The sequence below is a fragment of the Castanea sativa genome, chromosome 8 (genome assembly GCF_040712315.1).
Source record: "Castanea sativa cultivar Marrone di Chiusa Pesio chromosome 8, ASM4071231v1".
NCBI classification, from domain to species: domain Eukaryota; kingdom Viridiplantae; phylum Streptophyta; class Magnoliopsida; order Fagales; family Fagaceae; genus Castanea; species Castanea sativa.
In genome coordinates this window covers 18,622,681-18,650,170 of record NC_134020.1, presented here as the reverse complement: position 1 = coordinate 18,650,170, position 27,490 = coordinate 18,622,681, and the positions used below count along the sequence as shown (strand labels likewise).

Below are 27,490 nucleotides of genomic sequence, written 5' to 3'. Positions count from 1 at the left end.
AAATGGTGGGCGTGGCCTTGTTGGACTGCCCTGATGCTGGAGTGGCAGGGAATTGGTGCGCCGTCTAATCGCAAGTCAGGGGACCAGGTAACTGGTGCTCGGCGCACCTCGGCGACGTCCCTGATCTCCCCGCTTTTAACTGAGCGGGCGCGCCCTTTACCCTTGTCCAGCTTCTACTGCTGGGCTGGCGGTGGCTGCTGTTTCAGCTTATTTGGCATCTCGCCACCAGCCCCCTCGGCATCCACCTTTCTTTTCTTCTTAGAATCATCGGTGGGAGGTTTGGGCTCGGTTGGAGGAGGAGGTGGTGGCAAGGCAGGAGGAACTTGGGACCCCCTCATCCCCTTTTTTGCCACTCTTGCGCCTCTCGCTGTCATAAGGCCCTTCAGCTCGTCCATCTCTTTGTCAAGGGAGCTGTCGTCTGGACGCGCTATCACAAAACCTTCGATCCCAGAGGCCTCAGCTGCTTCTTCTTCCTCGTCGAAAAGGATAACAAACGGGTTTCCGCGAGGTCGTGGGGAGTCCTCGAGCCGAAACTGGTCTATCTCCTCGTCCAATGTGTTCGAAGAAGACACTCGCTCCTCTGGGACAGCAATTGCCTGAGAGTGCACGGCGAGTGGGATGGCCGCGATGGGTTGTGTGTACAATACGGTGTGAGGGGCGTCGGGGATGTCGTGATCGGCCAAAAAGTGAGGTCTGGCTACGTGGATTCTCCTACGCCTTCGGTCACCCACGATTATTGCGTTCTCGATCTCCTGGAAGTCCGAGGAAACGGGATCGTACCCCAGAATCAAGTGGGCCGCCCTAAGTTGTAAGTCTCTGCTGACGAACACCTCGGAGCGTAGCACTCTATTCAAATCTGCAACGTTGCAGTGGCTCAAGCGTGGGTGTACGTTTTTCTTATCTACAAAGAAAAACATCCGTATAAACAAACACGGTCGCATGCGTATAACATATAATGAATTAAAGGTAAACGCTCAAGTAAATGCGAATACACATTCCTAGATGATTTAGGAGTTAGCGGGATGGGAAGTTAAACTTCAAAGGTGTCGCACCCGGATCTCCCCACTCAACTCAAGTGCTGGGGGCCGTCGTGCCGCTTGCCGAGACGATGAGGTAGTCATCCTTCATGCCTTTATTGAATTTGGGCAAAATGTGAGATCAACCTAACTACGCCGGAGCGGGATTTGATGTAGTAACCTACCTGAGTTTGTGGCATTCGTACATAAAGACGACATCATGCCAGTGAGGTTCAGGCCCATTTGCTCGTTTAGAGCGTCGACGCTACCCAAAACTCTAAAAACATTCGGGGCGCATTGATCGGGACACAACCGGTGGTTGCGGAGGTACTCCCCGGTTACAAAGCTTCATCGGGAGGGTCATCCCACCTTCTACGAAGGCTACCATTGGGATGATAACCTCTCCAGCCTTCCTAGAATCGGCCACGGCTTCCGCCGGGCAGTATTCTAAACCTACGTCGCTGGGAATACGATACTTGGCTCTAAAGCCTTCCATCCCAGCGGCGGTATCAACTAGACATTTAAACTTTCCCATCAGAAATGAACGAAAAACTAAGTTCTAAGAGGGAGAACTGTTATAAGAGGAGCCGAGGACAGGGTCCGAGGAAAAAGGGTTAAGAGAAAAGAAATGAGAACTTACAAATTTCAAGTTGTGCAACGGATTTCTGCAGACAAAAGGTGATTGCTGATGTTTTGATGGGATTAGCCTCTGGAGAAATGAATGAAGGCGCAGGTTCCCGAAGCGTGACGACGTGCGGGAAGCGGCCTCGAAATTGTATTTGTCCCGCCTAAATTTTCATGGAGTAACAAGGACCGTTGGATGCTCATCTCATCGTTGAACGTGGGGGACAAGGTATAACTTATGGTAATAAATGCGCGCGTTTTTGAAAATAAAACCGCCAGGTGGCATCCTCTGGAACGCGAAACGGTCTTCACGCGTGTAGTTATTTACAGAACGTGTGGGGAAAGTTTTCGTTGGATCAAAACCCCATTTTTCTCCTCGGATGAGGAAAAATAGAGTTTTGAGGGGCTATTGTGGGGAGTAAAAGGACCCAAATGGGCATATGGGCCTTTGGACTGTAGCATGGAGGGCCGACCTGCTCCAGAATCAAACTCTACGAATTGGCCCATACGTCGAGGATCCGAGGGTACAGCCAAGGGCGAGCTTCTCCTCGGACAGATCCAAGAGAACTCAAGACTTCATTATGAAGGTCAAGGCACAACTCTGGAAAGACTAATGGTTAAAGGGGAACACCCTGAACCTTCTAGATGCACCAGTGTTAAAGAAAATATCAAGGGCAAAGGCTGCCACCTCCGCATTAAAGGCTCTGCACCTACCTCCCTGGCCGCATTGATGGGGAAGTGACCCCTAAACAGTAGGGCTGAAACTTCTAGTCACTGTCCAAAAGGTATCAGGGGAGGAAGTATTTAAGGGGGGTGGAGGCCAGAGAGAAGGGGGGTCCAGGAAACAAAAGAAAGAAAGAAAGAGAAATAATACAGAAGTATTCCTCGGCTCACATCCGAGGAGGTCTATTTGCAATTATCGTTTATTATTTACAAGTGTTTGTAACTTTTAGCCTGTTCTCAAGTTCTCAGTACTTCTAATCTAGATTTCAAGCTCACACTCTACAAATTTCATTGTTTAAGGCTCATTGGGCCTGAGCCCGTAGTTGTCTTTGGGTCCAGGTGTAATTGTGCACTTACAAGACTATTATACGTAACTCAATATGAAATCATTATATAACTATAAGGCATTAGGAATTTAGAACTAGGGTAGGGAATTACCAAAATATTTTGTGAACCATTTTGGAAGCACAAAATATATATATATAAGTTGTGTAAAGAACGAAATTAGGTTAATTAATACATGAAAAATTGGAATCAAAATAGAAAAGAAGATACGTGAAAACAGAACAGTGGGGGCAAAAACCACAGCTTTGGGGTTTAATTGGTATTGTTGTGACAAGGAACAAGGAACTTGTAGCAGGTCTTCATTCGTAGCTCTTCAAATAAGTGATGAGCAACGGAGTTTTCCCCATGATTTTAAAATGGACCAGGTTAACATCTAATTGGTCAATAGTCCAGTTTTTAAAGTCAAAAAATGCAGGGGTGTTTGGTAATGTATTTCTAGTAACGTTGTACGTATCTTTTGGAAATACGTGTAGGCGAAAAAGTGTGTAGAAATACATGTAATGTTGTTTAAAAACTTAAAATTGTTGCTCAAAATTACGTACCAAACGGCCCCGCAATTTGAGGGATGGAATTGTCACCCCATTCGCTTTTCACTGTTGATGATGCCCTTTGTCCCTTTCATGTCCTATGCCAATCCAACAACTTTTAGGTTGCGTTTGGGAATTTGGATTTGAAATTAATAGATTTCAAATCAAGAGATTTCAAATCCATTAATTTTAGGAGGTATTTCAAATCCAAACATTTTAAAGATTTAAAATTCTTAGTGGATTTGTCAAATCCAAATCCTTGACCTTTTTTAAACTTCCCAAATAAATTTTTTAGATTTTAATCATCCAAATCCAAATGTCCAAATCATGTCATCCAAACACACCAGTGCAGTTTCATTAGTGTTTGTATAATAGAAAAATAACTACATTTTAGCCGACCAAACTCGAAATTCCACTGTCTTAAAAATGGGAGCGAATTGGTCGGTTCAACCTAGAACGGTTCTGATAAAAACCAGGAAAAAAAATTTAGTCAAAACCATTGAAAACTGGTTAAGAACCAAGAAAAATTGAGAGTCGGTCCCTTTTTCAGTTATTTGACCGTTTCGGTTTTTAAAACCATGCAAAATTCACTTATATTAGACTATACAAAGTTGCGTAAAAATACATTGTTACTACAATAACCGTGTAAAGTTACACTAGCATTATTCATTTTTTATTTAGTTTTTTATTCTTTCGTTACGTATCACGAGAATGATGAAAAATAGTGGATGATGGTTGTTGTGTGTGAAGAAAAAGAAACAATAAAAAAATTTGATAAATTAATGAAATGTAGTGTAAAATAAGAACCAAAGACGATTTGAAGGATTTCTTGTCCTATATAATGAAGACTAAGAGCACGTAGCATCTGGGAATGGGAACCGGTTGCTATTTTACCATCAAAAAATCTGTTTTATTTATTATACCAACTCACTTTACATACACCCTACATTCCTGTTTTTTTTTTTACATACTACCCATTAAAATAATATAAACTGCCTAATAAAATAATAAAAAGTATTTTTCTCTCTCTTTTTTCCCACTCTCTTTTTCTCTTCACCCACAACCACAAATACAACCAATCACCACACCCCAACCACAAATATAACCAACCACCACACACCCGCAATCAAAACTAGCCACCTCCTCCACAACCAACCTCCATCGCCACCACAATCACAACCACAGTCACAACCAGCAACACCACCACCACCACCAGCATCAACAACCACCATTGCCAAATCCATACCCACAAACTCAAATAAAAACAAAACCAAATCAGATCCATATTCTACCATAACCACTAAACCAAAACCCACAATGGCCAATGGCGAGCAAAACCACGGCCACCCATGAGCACCAACGGCCCCATGGTCACCCATAACCCCATGGCGATCTAAATCCCACCCACAGTGATCTACACCCACCCACGATGATCTGAATCCCACCCATGACGAGACACGACCACCCACTAGCCCACGACGATCTAAATCCCGCCCACCCAAAGCCTCCACGCTAATCTGAAGCCCAAAAGATAATCTTGAGAGAGAGGAGAAGCTTCACCGTGAGAGGAAAAGAGGAGAGAGCGTGAGAGAAAGAGAGGTGAAAAGAAAGAAGAGAGGAGTCTAAAAGTGAGAGGAAGAGAGAGTGTGTGAAATTTAAAATAAAAAAAATTCTTTACAATCCCATGAATCTGGGATGTAAAAATTTTTGGGTATATATACTCGGATGGACATGATTTTAAGATTTTAGTTACTAAAATAGCAACTGGGGAGTTTTTACACCCCCAATGCTAGTGCTCCAAGAATGAGATGATATGATTCATTTGGAAGAGATATGTATGGAGAGTAAACAATGGAAAGAACAATTTTGGTTTATGGCCTTATGGGTCAGCAACATGAAGAAAAGTTTGGGAGTTAAGGTGAGATTTTAAGGAATGGAGGTGATGTGGATGAAATGATTGGTTTTGAAGGGAGTCACTAAGCTCATCTCATGCTTGAATCATAGCTAGGGTAGATGAGGAAGAAGAATTTGTGGAGTTAAAGGAAAAGAGTAATAGCTTGTTTTGCCATCTGTACAATTCCTAACTGAAAAGAAGAAAAAAACCCACTTACAATACTTGTGTTTCACAAGTGACAATCCAATCAACTTTTCATAACTAATGAATTCATGAAAGGGCTATAAATATCAAAATTTTAAAGATATGATTGTCCAAATTCAACATCTTCGATGAAATACACTACAAATATTTGGGTTTTTTTTGTTTTTTTCTAATTAAAAACAAAAAATTCATTAATAATAGTTCCTTTGGATTCACCATTTTGGTATGGTGCAAGGTGGAACATAAGATTATTGTGCTCAATATGAAATCATTATATAAGGCTTTAGAAATTTAGAACAAAGGAATTATCAAAATATTTTGTGAACCATTTTGGAAGCACGAAATTAAGTTAATTAACACATGAAAAATTGGAAACGAAATAGACTGGAAGGTACATGAAAATAAAACAGTGGGGGACAAAAACTAAACCTTCGGTATTTAATTGGTAAAATAAGAACCAAAGAGGGTTTGAAGGATTTCTTGACCCAGATATAGGGCTGTCCACGGGTCGAGTCGGGTCGGGTTTATGCCCAACATGGAACCGACCCGCCCATTTCGGATTTCTCATTCCCAGACCCGCCGCCAACCGGTGATTAGAGTCGGTTCGGGTGGTCGGAGTTTCTTCGGGTACAGATCGGTCCTCGGTCGGTTTCGGGTTGTGAGAAAACATGCCAGATTTTGCTAAAAGTTGCCGGATCTCGGCGAGATCTGGCCGGATCTCGATGAGATCTCGAAGAGATCAAGCCGATCTCTGCGAGATCTGGTCGAATCTCGATGAGATCTCGACATATCTCGAAGATCAAATAAGTCTTGATGATTTTCCGGTCAGATGTGTTCTTGTTTTCTCGATAGATCGAATAGAAAATCGGCGACATTCCTCATAGATACAGTCGGGTTGGTTAAAATCGGTTTCTCAGCCTCAAAACCGCCAACCGACCCGCCGTTTTCGGGTTCAGGAGGCTAAGACCCGCCGCCGACCCGTCACCGGTGTCGGGTCGGCCGGTTGTCGGTCCAAATCGGACGGTTTTTGCGGGTGGGCCGGGTCCCGGTTTTGCTTGGACACCCCTACCCAGATATAAAGAAGTTTTAAAGAGAAAGGATATGATTCATTTGGAAGAGGATGGTGGATGGTGGTTTTAGGGTAAGAAGGAGTTAGAATTCGGTCTATGCTAGAGGATTCCAATATCGTGCTTCTCATATTCTCTTCTTATTTAGACATTTTATAGTGGTGGTGAAGAAAGAGAGGGAGAAACATTATATAAAAATAATATTAGAAAAATTCAAGAGAAAGAGAGAGGTACGCCGACATTTGTTTATAGGAATCTTAATTTTTGTGTAAATAAAATTTATAATATAGGTGTTAGAACCTGATGTATTATCAAAAAATAAAAACAAAGAAAGATATTACCTACGTGTAAAACCCAAACCCTTCCCAAATACTAACAAGTTTCGAAATTTGAATGCAAACCTTCCCCAAACCAATAAAGAAATTACTAAGGTCGGATTGGATCGGACAATCTATAAAACTCAACCCATTGTCATCCCCACCTACTGATATCAAATTGGTTAGTAAACAAAACATGTATACATTGTTTGAGATAGAACAATGTGTGTGACGTGTCAGGAGAATTGAGGGGAAAAATAATCCATATACTATAGCTATTATATATCAATAATAAGTGAACTATTTTTTTTATACTATTCCTAATAAGATGGTTCCAACATTGATGAGAAGCATGAGACAGAGATGACTCTAAGAGTACTAAAAGGCTCTTATGATAATATAAAATAATTCATAAGAAATCGAATTATTCTTTCTAATTTGTTGATAATATAACTAGTCCATTTGTGGTAAAAATTATGTATATTTTATATAATTTTTAATAACACAAGGTTGATGAATCTAATTTTTATAAATCCATAAATGAATTCATTTTATTTAATTAGGGGTAATTACACTAAGTCCACCTATGGTTTAGCCCAAAAACATTTTGTCTACTAGTGTTTTGAAAAGTATCACTTATTCCACTTAAGGTAAAGTCCGTTTGTATTACGTAACCCACCTCACCCTCTACCGTTAGAAAAACACCTTTTAACCCCAAAACATAACATAACAAGAATCAAAACACGCTCTTTGTAAATCTTTTCACAAGATTGATCATTCTCAATCGTGTTCTTCTCTCTCGAATCTTTGCTGATTAAAGTCGTTGGGCTTGAAGTTTTCAAATTTAGTGAATATCAAAGTTAGGGCTTGGAGTTTTGGTAAAGAAAAACAAGGTATATGTTGTGGACACAAGGGCGAGTCGCCACCTAGTTTTTGCAATGTTCTAGGAACTATATATATAGCGTCCTCTCGTGGGAGGACCTTTGATCTTACTACCAGAAATATGGGTTTGAAGTTAAGGTACAGTCTTGGGAAAGTGTTAGTCACCCAAAATCGCTCAACCCTATGGTTGGCTTCTCATCATTGTGTCTTATGTCTTAACCCTATTAAAGGCATACTCAATACTTGTATCTAACTCACACACACACTAACACGCATCTAAACACACAACATGGCATCAAACATCCCTAACCATACATCTATCATGCTTACCAACCAAAGCCTAACATTCATCTAACATACATATCAACCAACCTAGCATTCATCTAGCATGGCATAGCACAACATAAACTCTAGCATGTTACCACCATCATTTCATCATATCTTATCCAAGGCAGAAACATATGAATCATCAAATCAAAGTGGAAACAAAATGAATCATGTTATCAACCAAAGCATCAAGAATACAATCATAACATCAAACCTAAGCAAGATCATATCACAAATGCATGTATAATATGAATACATGACTTACCTTTACTTACCTTGCAGCAACTTAACACCTATGGCATCATGCATGAGCATGTGAATGCATTTTCATAGCATTAAAATAATAAAACCCTAATTTTAACATGTGAAAGCAAACAAAGCAATTAAACATGTGAAACAAAAGGCCAAAGACATGAATATATGAAAAATGATTTAAAACAGAAGTATTACATGTGAAAACAAAAACAAAATCAGATAAAATAAAATTAGGATTTCTGGACAAGTCCATGCGAATGCATGAATAACCCTGCGTGCGCATAATCAAGCCAGCGTGCGCAGGCAAGATTATGCACACGTGGGTTTCTGCCTAAAAACCCAAAAAACACAATAAACAAGGCAAAGCTCTTAATCACAAATTCTAGCAACCTAACATGCTTTTAAAACATACAACTACATAAATCTAAGCTAGATAAACATATTAAAACATAAAACAACAAAAACTAAAATAGACAGAAAGATTAAAGAGCAGAAAAGAAAGGAAAAGAAAAAGAAAAGTTTAAAACTAATACCTCAAAGAAAAGCTCTTCAATATTTATTTTTGACCATTCCCCTCAAAAAAATCTATTCACAATTAACAAAAAGAGTGATTAGTAATATTAAACTCAAAGATCAAAGCTAGAAAGGGCCCTAATCAAAAGAAAATTGACTTGAGGATGTTTTGTGAAAAACTGTCTCTTTGATTCACTATTTCTAGTGAATCTTAGTGTTTTTCCGTGGGATTGCTGTGTTTTTTTTTTTTTTAAAATATACCATGTAAGGCTACTTAAAGTGTGAAAATAAGGGTTTGGAATGACTCTTAGCCGATGTGGGATTCGTTTCAAAACTCGACAGTAATGTAAAAAACTTGTCTTTTTTAGTTTCTGAAATTCGCTATGCGTGCACAAGATTGGGCTTGCATATGTATGCAGAAAGTTGCATGCGCAAGCTGATTCTTGCATACGCATAGTGAGGGTTTCCTTGGTTTTATTTTTTGAAAAATAGATTAATTTTCTCATTAAAAGTTATATTTTTCATTTTAACATGTTTCAAGTCAATTTAACATCTGATTGGGCCCTAAACCAACCTTGGGTCTTAGAATTCAGCATCATTGAGAAACGGGGACCCGAGTCATAAGGGGTACAAAATGCGGTGTCTACATGTATGTTTGTACTTCGTTTAGGGTTTTAGATTTTGTTCAAATGTCTACTTACTGTTTGAAATGGTCCATTTGTATTTTGAACTACTCAGGAAGCACTTTTTTTGCTATCTCTTCATCAAGTGGTGATTACTCAAGTTCAAGTGGGTATATGTGCAATGAGTAAGTGTGCTTTTTGAGAACAAGTTTGAGTTTGTATAATTTTGGGAGGAGATTCTTGGGTTGTAGCCATTATAAGGTTGGTCCAAAGTGTCCTTTCTTTGTTTAGGTGGATAACCCAACTTGTAGTCGTGGGAATGAAATTGCGCCTTTGTTTCTTGAAAGGATATCTAGGCTTCAGAGTGTTGTCCAACTTGCCAATGAAAAGGAAAGGGCAACTCAGGAAATGGCGGATACAGCAAGGCCAATGAAGCTAGGAAAATGGTATAAAAAGCTCTAGAAGAGGAAGCCAAAGCCAAGGAGAGGGAGAGAAAGGTTTGTGTTGTCTATGCAAAGTTAAGGAAAAAGCCAAGATTACTCAAGAGATGGAGAGAATGTGCAAGATTGCATTAATTTTGTCATGGCTCTTTTTTGTTATTGTTATGTTGTTGTTGTGTTTTGGCTCAGTTGAGTTTTTTGGAGTGAAAATACTGAGGTTGCCTTGAAGTAGTTAATTAGTTAGTAGAATTAGATATGGCAATGGTGTTAATGAATTTGCATTGTAATAGCACTTGCCTACTGATGTAATGTTTTTATGTGTTAATAGAAAAAGTGTTAGTCAATTGTGTGTCACGATAATCTATTCATACCATAATAATAACTTCCACTTCTATACCATAATAACAAATTCCATATAATTATACCATAACAACCTAAAGTTTATTGTACTATAACAACTTATGGCTAATTACAAAAAGCACATTCCAAGTGCATATTGGTATCTACCTATTTCCCAAAACAAATTATCTGTTTTTGACCTTTGGTCAATTCAACATTAATATAAAACTACAAAAAACCATTAATGATCTTCACAAAAGCCTAACATCTTGTCCCCACTATCTGCACATTCAGGACCTGGTGTTGAGGCCATTACTTCATTTCCTGCCCTTACCTTTACTTCCAGTGTTGGCATGTGTACTCTTTCCACCCATTGACTTTTTTTTTATTAGTCTTTATGCACCACTTCGTCCTCTAGTTCTCACACAATTAGTGCTCCTATTTACATGTGAAGGCTACAAAAGAAAAAATAGATCTAGTTGTTAAAAAAATCCTATTTGCACCACCATTTATGAACTAAACAACTCAACTCAATTCCTTATGAAGAAGTTGGTCTAGTATCCCATGTCTCTTTAGGCATGTGAAACTCTGGCTGGGTGGAAGAGAACCATCCGGCTCTACTATTAGGTGGTTTGGCTGAAGCTTGATTTATTTGTTGTGATGGTGAAGGCTAAGTGGCAGATCTCATGTTGTGAGACTGAGCAAGTGGTTGAGGAGGTGGTTGAAAAGCAGGCTGAAAAGGAGGCTGTGAGGTGGCCTAAGAAGTAGATCCAAAGTTGGTCCTAGCTGCAGGAACCCCTCCACTTGCCTACAATCAAAACCATTTTCAGATATATGCTACTGATGTAAGTGATGAAGCCATTTTTTACTACATAGTACATAACTTACAGCCTTTTATTTTTGAAGTCTTTACCTCCTTTCCCGTGGTGTCTCACCAGTGATGTCTGCCTTACACCCTCTTGCATTATGCCCATCCCTTTTATATTTTCTACATTTTACTAGTCTATTCTATCTAAATGCTCTGTAAGGGTTCATAGGTTCATCAGCATCCCTCTTTCTTTGCTTGGGTGGCCTACTTGGTGGTTTATATATGTGAGGTGCCACAGGAGCAAGTTGTCCAGTCTGAGCCCATTTTGAAGGGCCAGGCATAGGAGGAAACATTTCTTCGTAGATCTACATGTAAGTTTGCTTGAGGTAGCATGGATGGTGTAATTTTTTTGGTGTCTCAATGTTCTTATAAATGGTTTTTATTCCATGTTTGCATGGAATTCCATTTAAATCTCATAACCTATAACTGCATGTCCTATTTATTAAATCAACTACATGCCTCTCCCTCTGATTGTCCACCTCATCCATTAACTTGCCAGTTGGTGTAGAACTAAATGACTTACACTCAACCTTCAATTTTTCCAACTTATCTTGTATGTTTGGACACAACTTTCCAGCATAACTCTTTATGCCCTTCCTTTTGGTGTAATGTATAGTCATAATTCTAACTCTAATCCATTCCAACATAGCCAATATAGGCTTGTCCCTAGATTTCAAAATCATGGAATTAAAAAATTCACTCAAATTATTGACCAAACAATATGTTAAGGCCCTAGAAGTCAAGTGTGACCTTGTCCATTGGGTAGGTTCAATGTCTACAAGGTACTGCCATGCCTCTTCTTCCAATTCCTTCATATACTGCATACCTCTCTCAAACTCCCTAACAATTGTGGCAGCAGCACACCTCCACAATTCATCCTTTAGCCCTCAATCCCCTATGGTTGACTTTGAAATTGTTGTATATGTGTTTCACACAATATCATGCTCCACAGTTGGGAATAATGTCTCCATTGCAAGTACAAGTCCATGGTAAACAAACAAACAAAAAATATTAGTGCAACTAACCAACTATGTAAACCATGTGTGAACTAAGGTACAATTTCATACCTTCTGCCTACCAAAAATAAAGACCAACTGAAGCTCATCTGGCCTCCCAATATCATCAGCAAACAACTCTAAAAACCAAATCCAAAAGTCCTTGTTTTCCTTGTTCCACAACAGCCATGGCAACTGGAAATATGTTGTCATTTTCATCTTTGGCAGTGACAGATAGCAATTGCCCATCAAATCTTCCCTTTAAGTGACAACCATTCAAACCAATAAATGGCCTACAGCCACCTAAAAAACCAACATTTTGAGTATTGTACCTAACATACATCCTCTTAAATTTTGGTTAGGAATTCTCATCATCCATTTTTGTTTGTAATATAACCCTACTTCCAACATCTGTAATGGTTATCATCTATGCATAGTCCCTAAGGAAACCATACTACAGCTACTTATCTCTATTGATCAAATCCTTGACTTTCCTCTTTGACCTATACACTTGGTTAATACTTAGGTCTACAAATATATTCTGCATAACATGGTTGTGCACACTAGACACCTCCCAATTTGGATTTTTTGCAAAATCCTCCAAGAACTTCTTTGCAACACAAGCTGATGTCGCTTGACTATTTTTAAATGATTTAGGGCAAGTACAATCAGTAGTTAATGTCTTTATCTAAAATGTTAGCTCTCCATTTATCATCGATGCATAACATCTCCACCCACACTCATTCTTGCAATGAACAAAAAAATTTGTCCTCTCATTTAGCTTGAATTTGATATCAACAGGTTTTTTTATTGCATCCCTCAAAGTAACTCTGAACACCTTTGCATTACGAAACTTCATCTCCTTCTTCAATACAACATTTCTCATGTCACTCTTAGCATTAAACTGTGGCTACTCAGGTATCTGCTCATCATCAAACCCCTCCATGCATACCAAGTCATCATCAAGAGCGGGCTCAATCCACTCAGTATCATCCACACCAGTTGGCTCAATCCACTCATTATTATGTGGGGATATATGGGGTGCATTGCTAGACTCTGGGATTGTATGAGGTGCATCACTTGACTATGAGACTGCATGGGGTGCATTACTTGACTTAACTCTGGTGCAATAATGGTTGTATCTACAAAAGTGTCATCACCAAAGTCCTCCCTTTCTAAGCCTTCATATATCCAATCATAATCCACACCACCTGATCCATTCTAATCTTCAACTTCTGAACCACCAACTTCATCTTGTTCTCCATCTTCTTCTTCATCCACTATGCCTTCACCATCTTCTTCTTCATCCACTATGCCTTCACCATCATCACTCTCCAAAGTGTCATGAGCCACCCCTCCCCCTCCATCAATAGCTACAGGAACCCCTCCATCATCAATTATACCTTCTCCTTTAACATCAATTGCCCCTCCCCCTCCATCAGCAACGACTACCCTCCCACCTTCAATAGCAGTTGTTCCTAACCCTCCATCTGCAGCTACACCTCCCCCTTGAACATAAGGATCAGGATGTTCAACAAGTGGCATCAAATCAATGCCCACATAGATGTAATTGTGTCAATTGGTCATTCCCTATGAATTGCACACATGTACAGCACATCATCATCTGAAGTTATAAGCCTTAATCCATGCTCCAAATCACGTACTGATACCTACTGCTTTTATGAGCCCCAACCTCAGAACATATATCTTATATTACAAAGTAACTTAATCTATCAGGGTCAACTTCTAACAATCTATGTATAGTCCCACCCACATATTGTAAATCTGAGTTCCACACAAAACATCCCCCAACATTAACCACAAAATCAAATGTGAAATCGTCCATCTGCAAATAAAATAATGAGATTGTTTACATACGGACAAACAGGTAAAGACAACAAGACCAACAAACATATACATAAAGTGCATTTTAATAGAATTTGTTTTGTTTTTAGGAGAAAACACAAGGATAAGGGACCACATATAGCACATGCAAACACATTTTCCCAACAAATTCCTAGGGACCACACAAACCATAATACACAAACAACCATAATCATCAAAAAATACTTTTAATATTGTTAGGTATACACATTTAGAAACAACCATAATAGTATTTTCTAAACTTCCTAATAAATACTACATTTAAATAACCAAATGCACAAATTTAACTATGTAACATTCCCAAATTTTGCGAAAAGAAAAACCCTAAGAACTTGTATGTGGGTCCATAATCTGGTTTTTCTTTACTGAAATTGCAAGCCGTAGCTTCGATATTCACTAAATTTGAAAACTTCAAGCCCAACGACTTCAATCAATAGAGATTCGAGAGAGAAGAACACGAATGGTCACTCTCGCGAAAAGATTTTCAAAGAGCGTATTTTGATTCGTGTTATGTTATGTTTTGAGATTAAAATATGTTTCCCCAACGGCAGAAGGTTAGGTGGGTTACAAAATACAAACGAGCCTTACCTCAAGTGGGTTAAGTGATACTTTTCAAAACACGGATACGCAAAGTGAATTTGGGTCAAACCACAAGTAGGCTTAAATTACCCCATTTAATTAACTCAAATAATATAGTTTCAACTACAATTTAGTTATTAATTATTAGCATAAATTTGTGAAGGGCAAAAAGATTTTAATCTTAGTTTTTTTTATATACAGAAAAAGAATAAGCTAATCAAATAGCTCACAAACAAGCTCAAACTTATTTGACAAAAAATAAACTAAGTTTAAATGTATAATCTTATTTAATTAAGTGTTTATACTCGACTTGTGTTCAAAATAAAATTAATACTTAATCCTAAATTTTTAATACTTAGCTCGACTTATTTACAATCTTATCAATGCCAATTGGCAATGGCAAGCACCACACAATAGTCAATACTAAAAACTCCTACAACAACTCAGTTCAATTTAATCAAGGAAGGACAACTGTCAATATGACAATTACAAAGGGGTACAAGTACAACTAACAATTTGAAAGAAAAAGGATCTCAATGGCACCATTGCTAAATATGAGAAAGAGAAGTATAACTTAAAAGTAAATAAATCGATTTTGATTTTCCAAATCACCACATCTGTAGTGAACGAAACGCTGGGGAAAAAAAACCACCAATTAATCCCAAACAGGATTTGAACATATTGAAATCCCATGTAATACCACATTGGTATTGCACAGTGCAATAGTTTGGAAGTGTTTAGATTTGAAAGTTGTTTTTGTAGCTTTCAATCTACACCGTTGAATAAAATTTTTAAAAGTAATAATAATTAGTCAAAAAAGTAAAAAAAAAAAAAAAACCATCAGATTCACCGTGCAATACCTCATGGGATCTTTATCCGGATTGAACCAACCAAAACCATCAGATTCAAATGGTCACAACGATTTATTGGTGATTTCTTGCACCCTAGGTCACCGGAAACCCCACTTATTTCCCGTTATTATTTGCCCTTGCAAAGAACAAATCAAGAAGTTGTCATTGGTATGCCCTTAAAGAAGAGTCCACTAGTAAGAACATATTGAGATCCCATGTAATACCACATTGGTATTGTACGGTGCAATAGTTTTGAAGTGTTTAAATTTGAAAGTTGTTTTTGTAGCTTTCAATCTACACTGTTGAATAAAATTTTTAAAAGTAATAATAATACGTCGAAAAAGTAAAAAACCATCAGATTCACCGTGCAATACCTCATGGGATCTTTATCCGGATTGAACCAACCAAAACCATCAAATTCAAACGGTCACAACGATTCATTGGTGATTTCTTGCACCCTAGGTCACCGGAAACCCCACTTATTTCCCGTTATTATTTGCCCTTGCAAAGAACAAATCAGAAAGTTGCCATTAGTATGCCCTTAAAGAAGAGTCCACTAGTAAGAACAAATTAGGATGTTGTCATAGTAAGGCCAAAATAGGTTTTTACCCTTTTCTCACAAATTTTCTAACAAAATACCCCATGTCTGAAACTAATTAGAGAAATGTCACTATTTTGAAACTTGATTTTCTAAAAATCGAGTTTCAAATGTATAAGTCAATTTTTGGAATATCAAGTTATAGCAAACATAGACTTAGAAAAAAAAAAATTTCTGGAACCCGAGTTCGAGAAATTTTTTCTTTTTTTTTATTTTCAATTCCTTATAACTCAATTGTCCAAAAAGCAAGTTTTAAATTGAAATTCAATTTTTAAAAAATCAAGTTTCAAAACAAATACATTTCCCTTAATAGTTTCAAAAATGAGGTAAAATGCTAGATATTAAAAATAAAATAAAATAAAAAAAAAAAAGGCAAAAACCCATTTTCTCCGTCATAGTAAATAGTACTTACAGAAATCATCAACCGCCAAGAACAAAATCAGGCACACTGCCACAGTGAATCACAAAACACACGTGGAAGTAAAAATAATCAATTATAGTAAAAACAATTTGGTGAAACGGAAGCAGGCTTACATTACATACAAGGTAATATTAGAACACATTACAAGATTAAAGCAAGCAAATAGAGAATTATAAGATACACGGAATCAAAGTTACCTCCAAATTTATATATGAAAATGTGAACCGTTGTGAAAATATCCATCCATTTGAGGTGTACTCATTGTTAAATTTGACAGTAAAGTCAAAGACAGCTGTAAAAATAGAGTTTTCTCATCCTAAAATCACAATCCTATGAGGATTGGAGACAACCTAACGGTAGTAAATGGATACTTGAGGGATGTCAATATCATTGTCCTCTTCATCTTCGCATGCCACAACAACATCCAAATGGCGACGGTATTGAGGCAATTCCACTTTGGCCACTTCCCTGGCCAAATCCACCATTTTCTTGTCCATTCGGTCTTTGTGACGAGGGAACATACTATTATAGAGCAGGCAACTTCCGCATGAAATGCTATAGGCATTCAGCCCTTTCTCCTTGAGCCACTGCAGAAGTTCCCTCAGAGTAGGATTGCCTTTCAGGATCCACCTGTCCCAAACAGTCCAACTCAAGTTCTGATGCTTGATGACCTTGGGTGGAACTGGCTCAGCCATGGAGAACAGAGGCAGTGCAAGGTTAGCAAATGTGTTACGATAGTCCTCCAATTTGTGCCCTCCATCCAAAATCTTGTACAGCTCCAGGCAGACAAGACCTGTGGCCATCGCAGTGGTTGTTGCAATTGCAGGAATGATCCTTCCAGCAATAAACTTGGCTTTCAACTTGTCAACTTCAGGAATGCTGTAATTCCGTGCCCTCATATTGGCAAGGCCAGCTATCATGTCCATATGGAAGTTAGTATCATCATCCTGCACATTTATGGGACATTTTAACAAAATCAGAAAGTTGATTCTAGCAGAAATATATTTAGAATCTGGAATTTTAGAAAAGGAACTCGAAAGGGTGGAGAAATTAATAATGTATAAAAATGGCGCATCCTAGTGTTTTTTAAGCCCACTCTTATCATTGGCATATGAAGAGTAACTTTCCAACTATGGTCTTACCACATAGGTTCATATGAAGAAAACTTTCCAAGTATCTACTAAATCATGAGCCATACAAGCATATTAGCATAATTAGAGGTTAAAACTATAGACAAGCATGGAAACAGTTCCAGAAAACAAATGAATAAAGGCAATAGACACAGAAAGATATACCTTCTCGAATTGAATTGGTTTCATCCTGAACCCTGATGGTAGGTTCTTCTGACACTGCTCTAACTTCTTAATTAGATCAGCAATGACAGCTGAATCATCTACTGAGGCAGTAGAGATACTGGTAGCCTTCTCATCGGTTACAATTTTCGCATCTTTCTTGGGCTCAAAATCTGGGACCATCACTTTATCAACAGCTTCAGCCAACTTCTTAGGATTCTTGACCCAGTCAGGAATTGGGATTCCAAATGTCTCTGCACGTAGAATGGCTGCTGCCATAACAAAATGGAGGTGACCAGGATCAGCAGCTGAGAATTGCAGCGGATGAGGGAATCGCTTGGGGGCTGACCAGAAAGGAGCCCCAGTACTGGTGGCAGCATCCTCAGGGAACGTATAAATCAACTGCTTCACACGGTTAACAAAATAATCTTCGAACCTGAGTAAATAAAAAGATGATATCAGGAACTCAGAGGAAGAAAATAAAAGCCATTATAATTGTTTTTGATAGGGAAACAGTGGGGAAGGGGTTGGTAAAGAATAAGTGTCAAGGAAAGTACTTCAAACGAGCCCAGGTAATGCAATCTTGGAATATCTCGCATCTTTCTTTATCAAGGCACTCCAGTACTCGTTCCAAGTTATCCCTAGCCTGAGCATCGCCTGCTGTCATCATTGCAGTACTATATTCACTCGGGTTGGACAAATATGCATTCACTTCAGCTGGTGTTTTCTCAAGTAAACCCTCAAACTCTGACCGAGCCCAAGTCAAGCAGTGATCAATGTTGTGTGGAAACGAGTGTACAGTGCACATAGGCGCTTGTTTCTCAGGTGGGTCTCTTGAGGCACCATAGTTTTCTGTGAGATGAGGAATGACCATCTGAGTGTTGCATTTGGCACCAAGAGTTCCTGATTCAAGAAGTGGCTTCTGGAAGTATAAGCATCTCTGATCAACGTACAATCTGGCATTCACATTGTCTAAAGCATTAATAACAACACTCAAATTCTCCCAGAAGGTATCGTCAAATACATTTTCAGTTTCAGGGCCAACTCGATTCTGCAAAGCTTCAATGTTTAGACGAGGGTTTATTAATGCAGTAGCAGAAGCAGCAACAGTGGATTTGGCCTGACCAATGTTCCAATCACGGAAGAGGAACTGCCTACTGAGGTTACTCTTCTCAATTACATCATCATCAGTAACTGTTAGCTTTCCCTGATCACCACATGAAACTCCCATCAAGGCTACATTTTTTAAGAATTCACAGCCTAGTGCACCAGATCCAACAATGAACACTTGAGCATCCTCCAGTTTCTTCTGAAGCTTAGACCCAAAGACAGAAATCTGGGCATCATAACGGCTATTTCTTGGTCTGAAATCACTTGAATCTAGTGGCTCTGTAGGAAGGGACTCCACTGAGTCAAAGTAGAAGAACTGCGGGAACAAGTTAAGTTATGAGAACCAGCATTCAAGGTAAGATGTAAACTCTCTCATCACACAAAAGCAGTCAAGATCTTGTTTTGATAAGTACATCTCAAAAGCAGTCAAGATCTTGTTGCAAATAACATAAGCAAGGAAACTTTTAGGAGCCTAGGTTAGAGGCCTTATAGAGAGGCTCCTTCAGGCAATATAGAGAGCTCAACCATTCAAAGTAAAAAGAAATCAATATTCCAACTCTCCCATAACATGATAAAGAAGAATGTGCACTAACCTGATAAAGTGGATGGAACTTCCCCGAACATGCTTTCACAACCTCTTGTCCCACAATACCACCAAACATTGCAGCCATGGGATTCAGCACCGCCTTTGCACCAAAGGCAAAGTGCCTCAAAAGTTTTGGATTGATATCTTCCACTCTCCCATCCCCCAAACTCTCATTGATGTCACTGGCAACAGATATAAGCTTCTGAGCATCCTCTTCAGAACCAGCAACAGGGAAGCGTCCCAACTCAGAGACAAACTTATCCAGCGCTTGGAATGCCAAGTGCAGAAGAGGTGGGCGATCAAACTTAGAGAAGTCACTAAGAAGAAAATCACCAGGATCAGCTAGTGCTTCTCTCAATGGCTTAAATTTCAACACCTTGGGCTGTTTCACCTGTGTGACAATACCACCCTTCGCATAGGCTCCATAATTTGTGGTATCCTCCTCAAGAGTAAATGAATAAGCCCGGGCACTTTTAATCTTCCTTGGTTTTCCGTCATTCAATTCTGTCATTCCGTGAACTTCAGAGAATACAACAAGATCCCCATCCTGAAACTCAAGCCTTTCATCATCAACACAGGATACTAGCGCAGGGTTGTCATTGCTGATCGATGCAATTATACCCGTGTGTGGTTCCTCTCCATCAATGTCAACAACAGTGAACTCAGGTCCAAAGTCACAAAACACAGAACCAAAAAGGCCTCTGACTTCAGTTTTGATAAATGCAATAGGAGGCTGATGATTACGACAGTAATCATTGAACTCAATGGCTTTCTCAAAATTGACATCAGTAAAGACAACACCCTGCACAACCAGGGAATCAACACATACAAATACATTTCAAAAAGAAAGATACAAACACGCCCACTTGAGAGAGAGAGCAAGTAAACACAACATTGCATACAAAACAAGATTAGCTTATGGAATTTTAAAAATAAACAAACAAAAGAACCAATATTTGAAACTGCTGAAAGTGAATTGAGGTCACCCTAAAACATCACTAGCATAACTTTTATTTTTATGCAAGTACATCACTTTCATAACTTAAATGCAACTACAACCAAGTGCTGCTTCCTACACTCTGCTGCTATCATCTTATACCATTCTTCATGCTTTAAACAAGCAATTCCCAGTTTCATTTCTTTTTCAGGAAGGGATGGGGATGTGGCAAATAACTTGTTCATAGTAGAAGGCAAGTAAAACTATATTCTTGTGTCCAGATAGTAATGATGAAACACCATTCTCTTGTTACAATATTAGGGATGTTGCTAACTCTAAACAAACAATTCCCATTTTCATTTCTTTTTCAGGAAGGGATGGGGATGTGGCAAATAACTTGTTCATAGTAGAAGGCAAGTAAAACTATATTCTAGTGTCCAGATAGTTATGATGAAACACCATTCTCTTGTTACAATATTAGGGATGTTGCTAACTCATGACCAGATAGTTATGATGAAACACCATTCTCTTGTTACAATATTAGGGATGTTGCTAACTCAACATGAGTTAGCAACATCCCTAATATTGTAACAAGAGAATTGTGTGTAGATTTGATGCAGGGCTTTCTTGGCACCTTTCATTGATTACTTTAATTATTATTGAGTCTTAGTATTAAGCTTTTTAGTCTAGAAAGCTGCTTGGTTTTCATTAAGTTTTACTAGAAAAGTTCCCAAGACTCAATAGCCTAAAGTTTGTATTTCTTATATAAGAAATAACCTAAAGTTGTTAGGTACATGTTATTTAAAGGGCAAAACTTAGGTAGAGTTCCTAAGGTGAAGTACATTAAGTTCCCGAACAAATTTCAAACACTTGTTAGCATTGACCAACACAGCACACACTAACAATATTATCTTGTTGAATTAAATTTAGTCTAGCCATGTGTTTGAATTTAATTGTTGAACATAATATATTACACATAAGAATTGTATATAAGTTTTGTCCTAATTTAAAATTAGGAATCCAAGGCCTTCTAACGCTCTGTTGTTTCAACAATGATGTTTTCTAGAAAATGAGTCATTTTTCAAGAAGTATTTTCTATAAAACTATCTCATTTTTCAATGTTTGGTAGCAACTTTAAATCTATGAAGCACGGGTGCGTTTTCGGATTCAGGTGCGGGAGCGGGGCTCGGCAATTTTTGAAAAAGTTGGGTGCAGGTGCGGGTGCGGGCGGGGTGCGGCGATTAAAAAATTATTAAAAATATTTTTATTTATATTTTCTATATATTTTTACTATTAAAATATTCTTAAAAAACACATTACTATGCCTTGATTCACAAAACAAAGAAAGAAGAAGGCAAGAATCACAAAACAAAACACAAAACACAACACAAAACACAACACAAAAGAAAACACAAAAGAAGCAACAAATATTCAAAATAAAATTAAGGACAGATTTAGCATGTTTGGGCCTCATTCAAAGCCGATTTCGGCTGTTCCAGCGTGAATCAAGGCAGATTTCGGCCCATTTCGGTACGTTTCGACTGCCGGCCGATACGGCTTGATAATCTGCCCGGTTCGGCGCAAATCGAAGCCGATTCAGCGCGAATCGAGCCAAGTCGGCGCAAATCCGTGGAAAAAAAAACTCAGACGCGGCACTGACGAGCGGACAACCGCATCGGACTCCGGTGCGGCACCCTCCCAGCCGCATCCATGCTTCATAGCTTTAAATGAGTTGAAAAAATACCTCATAACTTCCCTTATTTAGCTTACTATGAGATATAATAAAAAAAAATTAAAATAAATAAATAAAACTCAGACGCGGCACCGATGCGTGGGCAACCGCATCGGGCCGCGTCGGACTCCGGTGCGGCACCCTCCCAACCGCATCCGTGCTTCATTGCTTTAAATGAGTTGAAAAAATACCTCCTAACTTCCCTTATTTAGCTTACTATAAGGTATAGTTGTTTTTCAAAAAAATTTAATAGAAAACAATCTCTAAAAATAAATCATACTTTTTATGTTGACCAAAGATAGTTTTCCTTTGACTCATCTTTTTTTATGCTACCAAACATTGGAAAATATGAAAAACTATCTTTACACAAGATTTTTCATCAAAACAAACGGAGCGTAAGAAAAGCTAATTTAGGAGTCCTGATCTTTCTAGGAGTATTGGCAATAGCCTATAAAAGAGTTTTAAGGAAAATTACATTTTAAACCCTATAGTTTAAGGGTGTAACAAATTAAACCCTGAAATTTCAAAAATACCAAATTAAACCCTATGTTTTAAAATTTTAATAGATTAAAACCCATAAGTTCAAAAGTAACAAATTAAACCTTCAGCCCATATTAATTCCAAACCCAATGCAGGGTTTTAATTTGTAACTTTAGAAACTATAAGGTTTGATTTGTTACTTATAGGAATTTCAAGGTTTAATTTGATACTTTTGAAACTATAACATTTAATTTGTTACACCTCGTAAACTATAGGGTTTAAAAGGTAAATTACCCCCTTTATGTATTTAATAAAGGATAGTGAGACTGATTTTAATAAAATTCCAACAGCTTTTTTTAAGCTTTGAGGGTGTGATTGCTACCTAGGTGTGATTGCCTATTGCTTATCTTTCTTCATTTCACTACTCACTGTTTTAATACCACGCAGTCATCAAACATATTCAAGATCCAATCTTTTATTCACCTAAATCCTTAAATATCAAACCCTATTCAAGAACTCTTCAAGATCTCATCAGGAAATCTAATTTAGTGCTGAGTTCCTAAGGATACTACATCAAAATTTGAATCAGAGTCCATCCAAGCTTCTCTCCTGCATCACAATGACTCCAAACCAAACTGTTTACCAAAAAAGAGGCATTAGACCAAACTTTCTATTGACACTGAACAAGTTTTCATTCTAAATTAATTAAACAACTGGAGTTAAATAGGTGAAAACTTGAAAAGTGGCTGATGTGTATTTTTGTCAGAAACAATTGTTTGGAGTCTTTGGACAGCACAAAGCAGTTTTACTAGAGAAATCATTGGAATTTTAGGATTGTTGAGATGCCTACTTGAGTAGGTGAGCTGAGGTCTTTCTATGATCTCTATAAGATTGGTCCACTGGATTCAAGAGTGTTTTTATTCTTCTTGTATGGACTTCTTTGACTACCTTTAATTGTATTCGGGAATTTTTTTGTATACATCATGGATGCTTATGCCTCTACTTTTATCAATAAAAGTTGCCTATAACTTATAAAAAATAACTTGACATAGATTCTTGGAATTTACACACTATTGCACCGAGAAAATTGCTGAATTAGCAATTGTAACTTCTATAACAAGCATATATTAAATTCGCTAGTTAGTTTCTAGTTTATATGCAATAAAAGTAGAACTTATAACAAAAGGCCTATGTAAAGATCTGGAAATTCAGATTCCATTAATATCCAAGATTTAAGCAATGTATGATCCCATAGGTTAAAAAACACAAGTAGAACCAGAATGACTATGAAAATAGATTTTGTTTAATAACGTCTTAGCCTAACCATAGAGACAAAAATCTGATCAAAATCCAGCAACGTGGCACAAATTTAACCAACATTACACCAAAAGAGACAAGGAGAGTAACTATTGAAGATGGAGCAAGAAAAATAACATCAATAGATATTTTAACACTGTTCAATCAATTGCATCTAAACTCCCATCCCCTCCTCCAACTATACATTCCTACATGCATGCACGTCTACATGCATATATTCAAACATATATAAACTAACAAGATATAACAATGAACGTTCATCAAATTCCATAGAAAGCAATTTTGATAATCATACATTTGGATTACAAGTCAAATCACAATTTTAAGCCTACGCAGCTAAACCTGAACGGAACATGACTTAAGAAGCTTAAAAATCCAAATAATTTCAGAAAAAGGAACACGGGTAGCTTCAATGAAACTGAGATCTGAAATTAAATCCAGCTTCTCTACCATCATGATGATATCTAATACTGCATTTTAATTTGGTATACAATCTATATGATTCCTTGTCTTAGTAGCCAGATAGTACACATATGTGTGTGGATAGATATATGTTGGTATGTACATATTCATCTATTTCCTGCCCTAAATCACGTGCATTTAAATTATATTTTAAAAATGACAGAAATGTTTCAAAAAGCAAGAAAACATTATGCAAAATTCAATTTTATATGAAAAATTGACAACTTGCATAAATCTGAAAAGCAAACAGTTGATTAAATCAAGAGAGAACGCAAAGAGATGGAGATGGAAGTACCTGGAAATCAGAAAGCTGTTCCTTAGTCAATTTTGTTGTTAAATACCGAACGACCACAGCATTGTTGAGCTCTTGCAGCTTTTGGACAGAAGCAACTGCCCTATTCTTACCAACATCATTCTCTGAGAAAACGAAATTACTGGACAAATCCCACAGCTCCACTGTCCCTTCATCATGCAAGGTCACAGACTTGACACCAGCAAGAATGAGGTTCTTTGCTACAGGAAGCAAAGATAACATTGATTTAATCAGCAGCAAGATTACGGATTATGAACCCAACACCAGCAAGAATAAGAATCAAATCACACATATATAGACATGGAAAGAAAGAGGTATAAAATTATTTATCAACCTTTTATAAAGATAAAATATAGAGAAAGACACTAGACTACCCAATTAAAAGATCATAAATCCAGTGAATATAGGAGCATGAGGTTGCATCTCAGTTACTTATCAAAAACTAAACTAAACTATCCAGTGCATACAGGAGTTTGTATCAGATCATTAATAGGCTCATTTTGCATCATTTTCAGCTCATAAAATTCTATCAACTGTAACCTTTTCAGGGAGTAAATATTTAATCAACATAACAATGTCCAATGACAAAGAAGCAAAAGCAGAAAAGAATGACCAAACGATACCAATAAAACTGATACATAAATGCATATTCAAAAACTGCAAAACATATGTCCTAATCTAGCACACACCAAAAAACCACAAGGTTTCACTACCCCATTATCTAATCAACACACCACAAAATCAGAACAAGAAAATTCAAAACCACTATCCATTAGAGCTTAACAAATTTCCTAACTTAGCTCACACTTAAATCCACAAGATTTCATCACCACCATACAAGGAAATGAAAAGGCAAATAACGAAAAAAAAAATCAAAAATCAAAATCAACCAGGGCTCAAATATAATTAAAGACTTAGAGAGTAGATATATACCTATCTCAGCACCAAGACCCTGCAACCCGGAGACGAGAACATTCGAAGCGAAAAGCCGCCTCATCGTCTCGCGGCCATACACGGCGAGCTGCCGGCTATGGAGATCTTCATCGATATCCTGCGAATTCGTGTTGCCTAAACCCATGATTGGAATCTCTTCTCCTTGCTCTTGCTCTTGTTCTTGTTCTACAACTATGCCGCCGCTACTGTGATTGTGATTGCTGTTGTTGTTGTTGTTGTTGTTGTTGTTGGTCGAATCGGCGTCTTCCTCGGCGATTCGAAGCTTCTTGTTCTTGCTGAAAGCCGAAGCGCCCTCACACTCACACTTGTTGATGGTGTTAAAGTTGCTGTTGTTGGCGTTGTCTTCTTCTTCTACAACCACTCCTTCACTGGCTCTCTTTCTGGGAAGCATATAGTGCAGTAAGCTGCTGAAGAATAGGCGATAAAACCCCAACATTACCGAAATTATCACAACCAAAAAAGCAATCAAGTACCGTTTATCATTACCATTAACATATTTTCGATGAACGATCTGTACCAGAAGCAGAACCAGAAACGAAACTAGTACAAACCCTAACCCTAACCCTAATCCTAATTTCAACATGATTGAATCTCCCAAAGGTTAAGATGTGAAGCAAAGGTATTGATTGATTGTTGATTTATTAAGAGCTTTTCTAAAAATGTAAAAAGAGTCAAAGAGAAGAGAAGAAACGTACCAATTAGGACTGCTGGTTTAGAGAAGAAATGAAGAATGGAATCTGAGAGCGAAAGTGTGAGAGATTTGTGGCTTTTATTCTTCTTTTTTATTTTTTTCGTATGATTTTGTTGGTTGGTTTATATGTTTCTTTCTTGGAGAGGAATTTTTAGAATTTATATGTGTATATGTGAGCTGTTACTGTGAGGTGGTGGGTTCATAAATCATAATCATATAGAGGAGAGGGGAGAAGGGTATTTATGGATTTCCATTTTTTTGGGTCAATTTAGGGTTTTTGGGTGGGACTGTGTGTGTGTGTGTGTGTGTGTATATGTGAGGACAGGTGGTTTTTGTGGAGGACGGTACCACATTTCTCTCTCTTTTTCTGCATCAGAGAGAGAGAGAGAAATTGGAGTATGTTTTGGTGCCGAAGGGTGAGAGAAAAGTCAGCTGAGAAGATTACTGTGCGGGGAAATGAAGAAATGACTAGTACATTACGTGATTATTCGCGAGAGACGTCGTCGTTTCCTGCCATTGAGTACTCTAGACATTTTTTTCAACTGTTTTACTGTCTACATTATTTTCCGTAGTTTATTTACATACCTTAAGATAAGACAAAACAAAATGCTAAAAATTAGTTTATTTTTATTTAAAATAATTTTTTTAATACAATTTTTTAAAATCTCATTTTTACTCATTTTATTGAAGTACATATATATTTTAATATACTTTTAATATATAAATAAATTACTAAAAAATGCTGATATCAAATGCACTCTAGCGTTGTGTGAACCCAAATACAATTTTTTTTTTTTGGGATTAAGAGGAACTAGATTAAAGAAATTAAGACAATAAAGTATAGGGTATATAATACCCCAATAATCAACTAATAATTAGTACAAAATACAGGGAGGGAGATTTGAAAAAACAAAAACAAAAACAAAACAAAAAAACAAATCACTAATAAGAGCACTCACAAGAATGTGTTAAATTGCTAAAATGTTATTTTTTAGCACCACGAACCACAAAAATTGCGCTACATTGATGGTGCCATATTTCTTTAAAAAAAATTTAATAACTTGTTACAATGAACTAGTACTTGCTACTTGCTTTTGGTCTTTTTATATTCTTTTTCTATCATTCTCAACCTCTCTCTTTCTCTCTCTCCTCCTCATAGTCTCAAACCTCTCACTCTCTCTCATCTCAAAATTCTCACTTTCTCTATCATCCCTCTCTCCTCTCTCTGATCGGCTTGCGGTTGTCGTTGGGATGGGTTCAATCGGGCTATGGGTTGTTGTGGTGTTGATTGGGTTATAGGCAGGGGCAGAGGGAAGGGGGGGCG

General features: G+C 37.7%; 1 protein-coding gene across 3 annotated transcripts; it reads right to left on the bottom strand.

Moving 5' to 3' along the window:
- Nucleotides 1-16,470: 16,470 nt before the first annotated feature.
- LOC142606666 (ubiquitin-activating enzyme E1 1) lies at nt 16,471-26,609 on the bottom strand. 3 transcript variants are annotated; one of them, XM_075777996.1, is made up of 7 exons: nt 26,171-26,609; nt 25,455-25,879; nt 24,504-24,721; nt 19,288-20,082; nt 18,142-19,010; nt 17,588-18,020; nt 16,471-17,239 (listed from the first exon to the last, which is right to left on the bottom strand). In XM_075777996.1, exons 2-7 carry the CDS (start codon nt 25,864-25,866, stop codon nt 16,643-16,645), a joined length of 3,324 nt encoding a protein of 1,107 aa, XP_075634111.1. In that variant the 5' UTR covers nt 25,867-25,879; nt 26,171-26,609; the 3' UTR covers nt 16,471-16,642. The 3 variants fall into 3 exon arrangements, with proteins under 3 accessions (XP_075634111.1, XP_075634112.1, XP_075634110.1); XM_075777997.1 differs by having other exon boundaries at nt 25,455-25,882; nt 26,171-26,375; XM_075777995.1 differs by lacking the exon at nt 26,171-26,609 and having other exon boundaries at nt 25,455-26,073.
- Between the last annotated feature and the right edge of the window lie 881 nt (nt 26,610-27,490).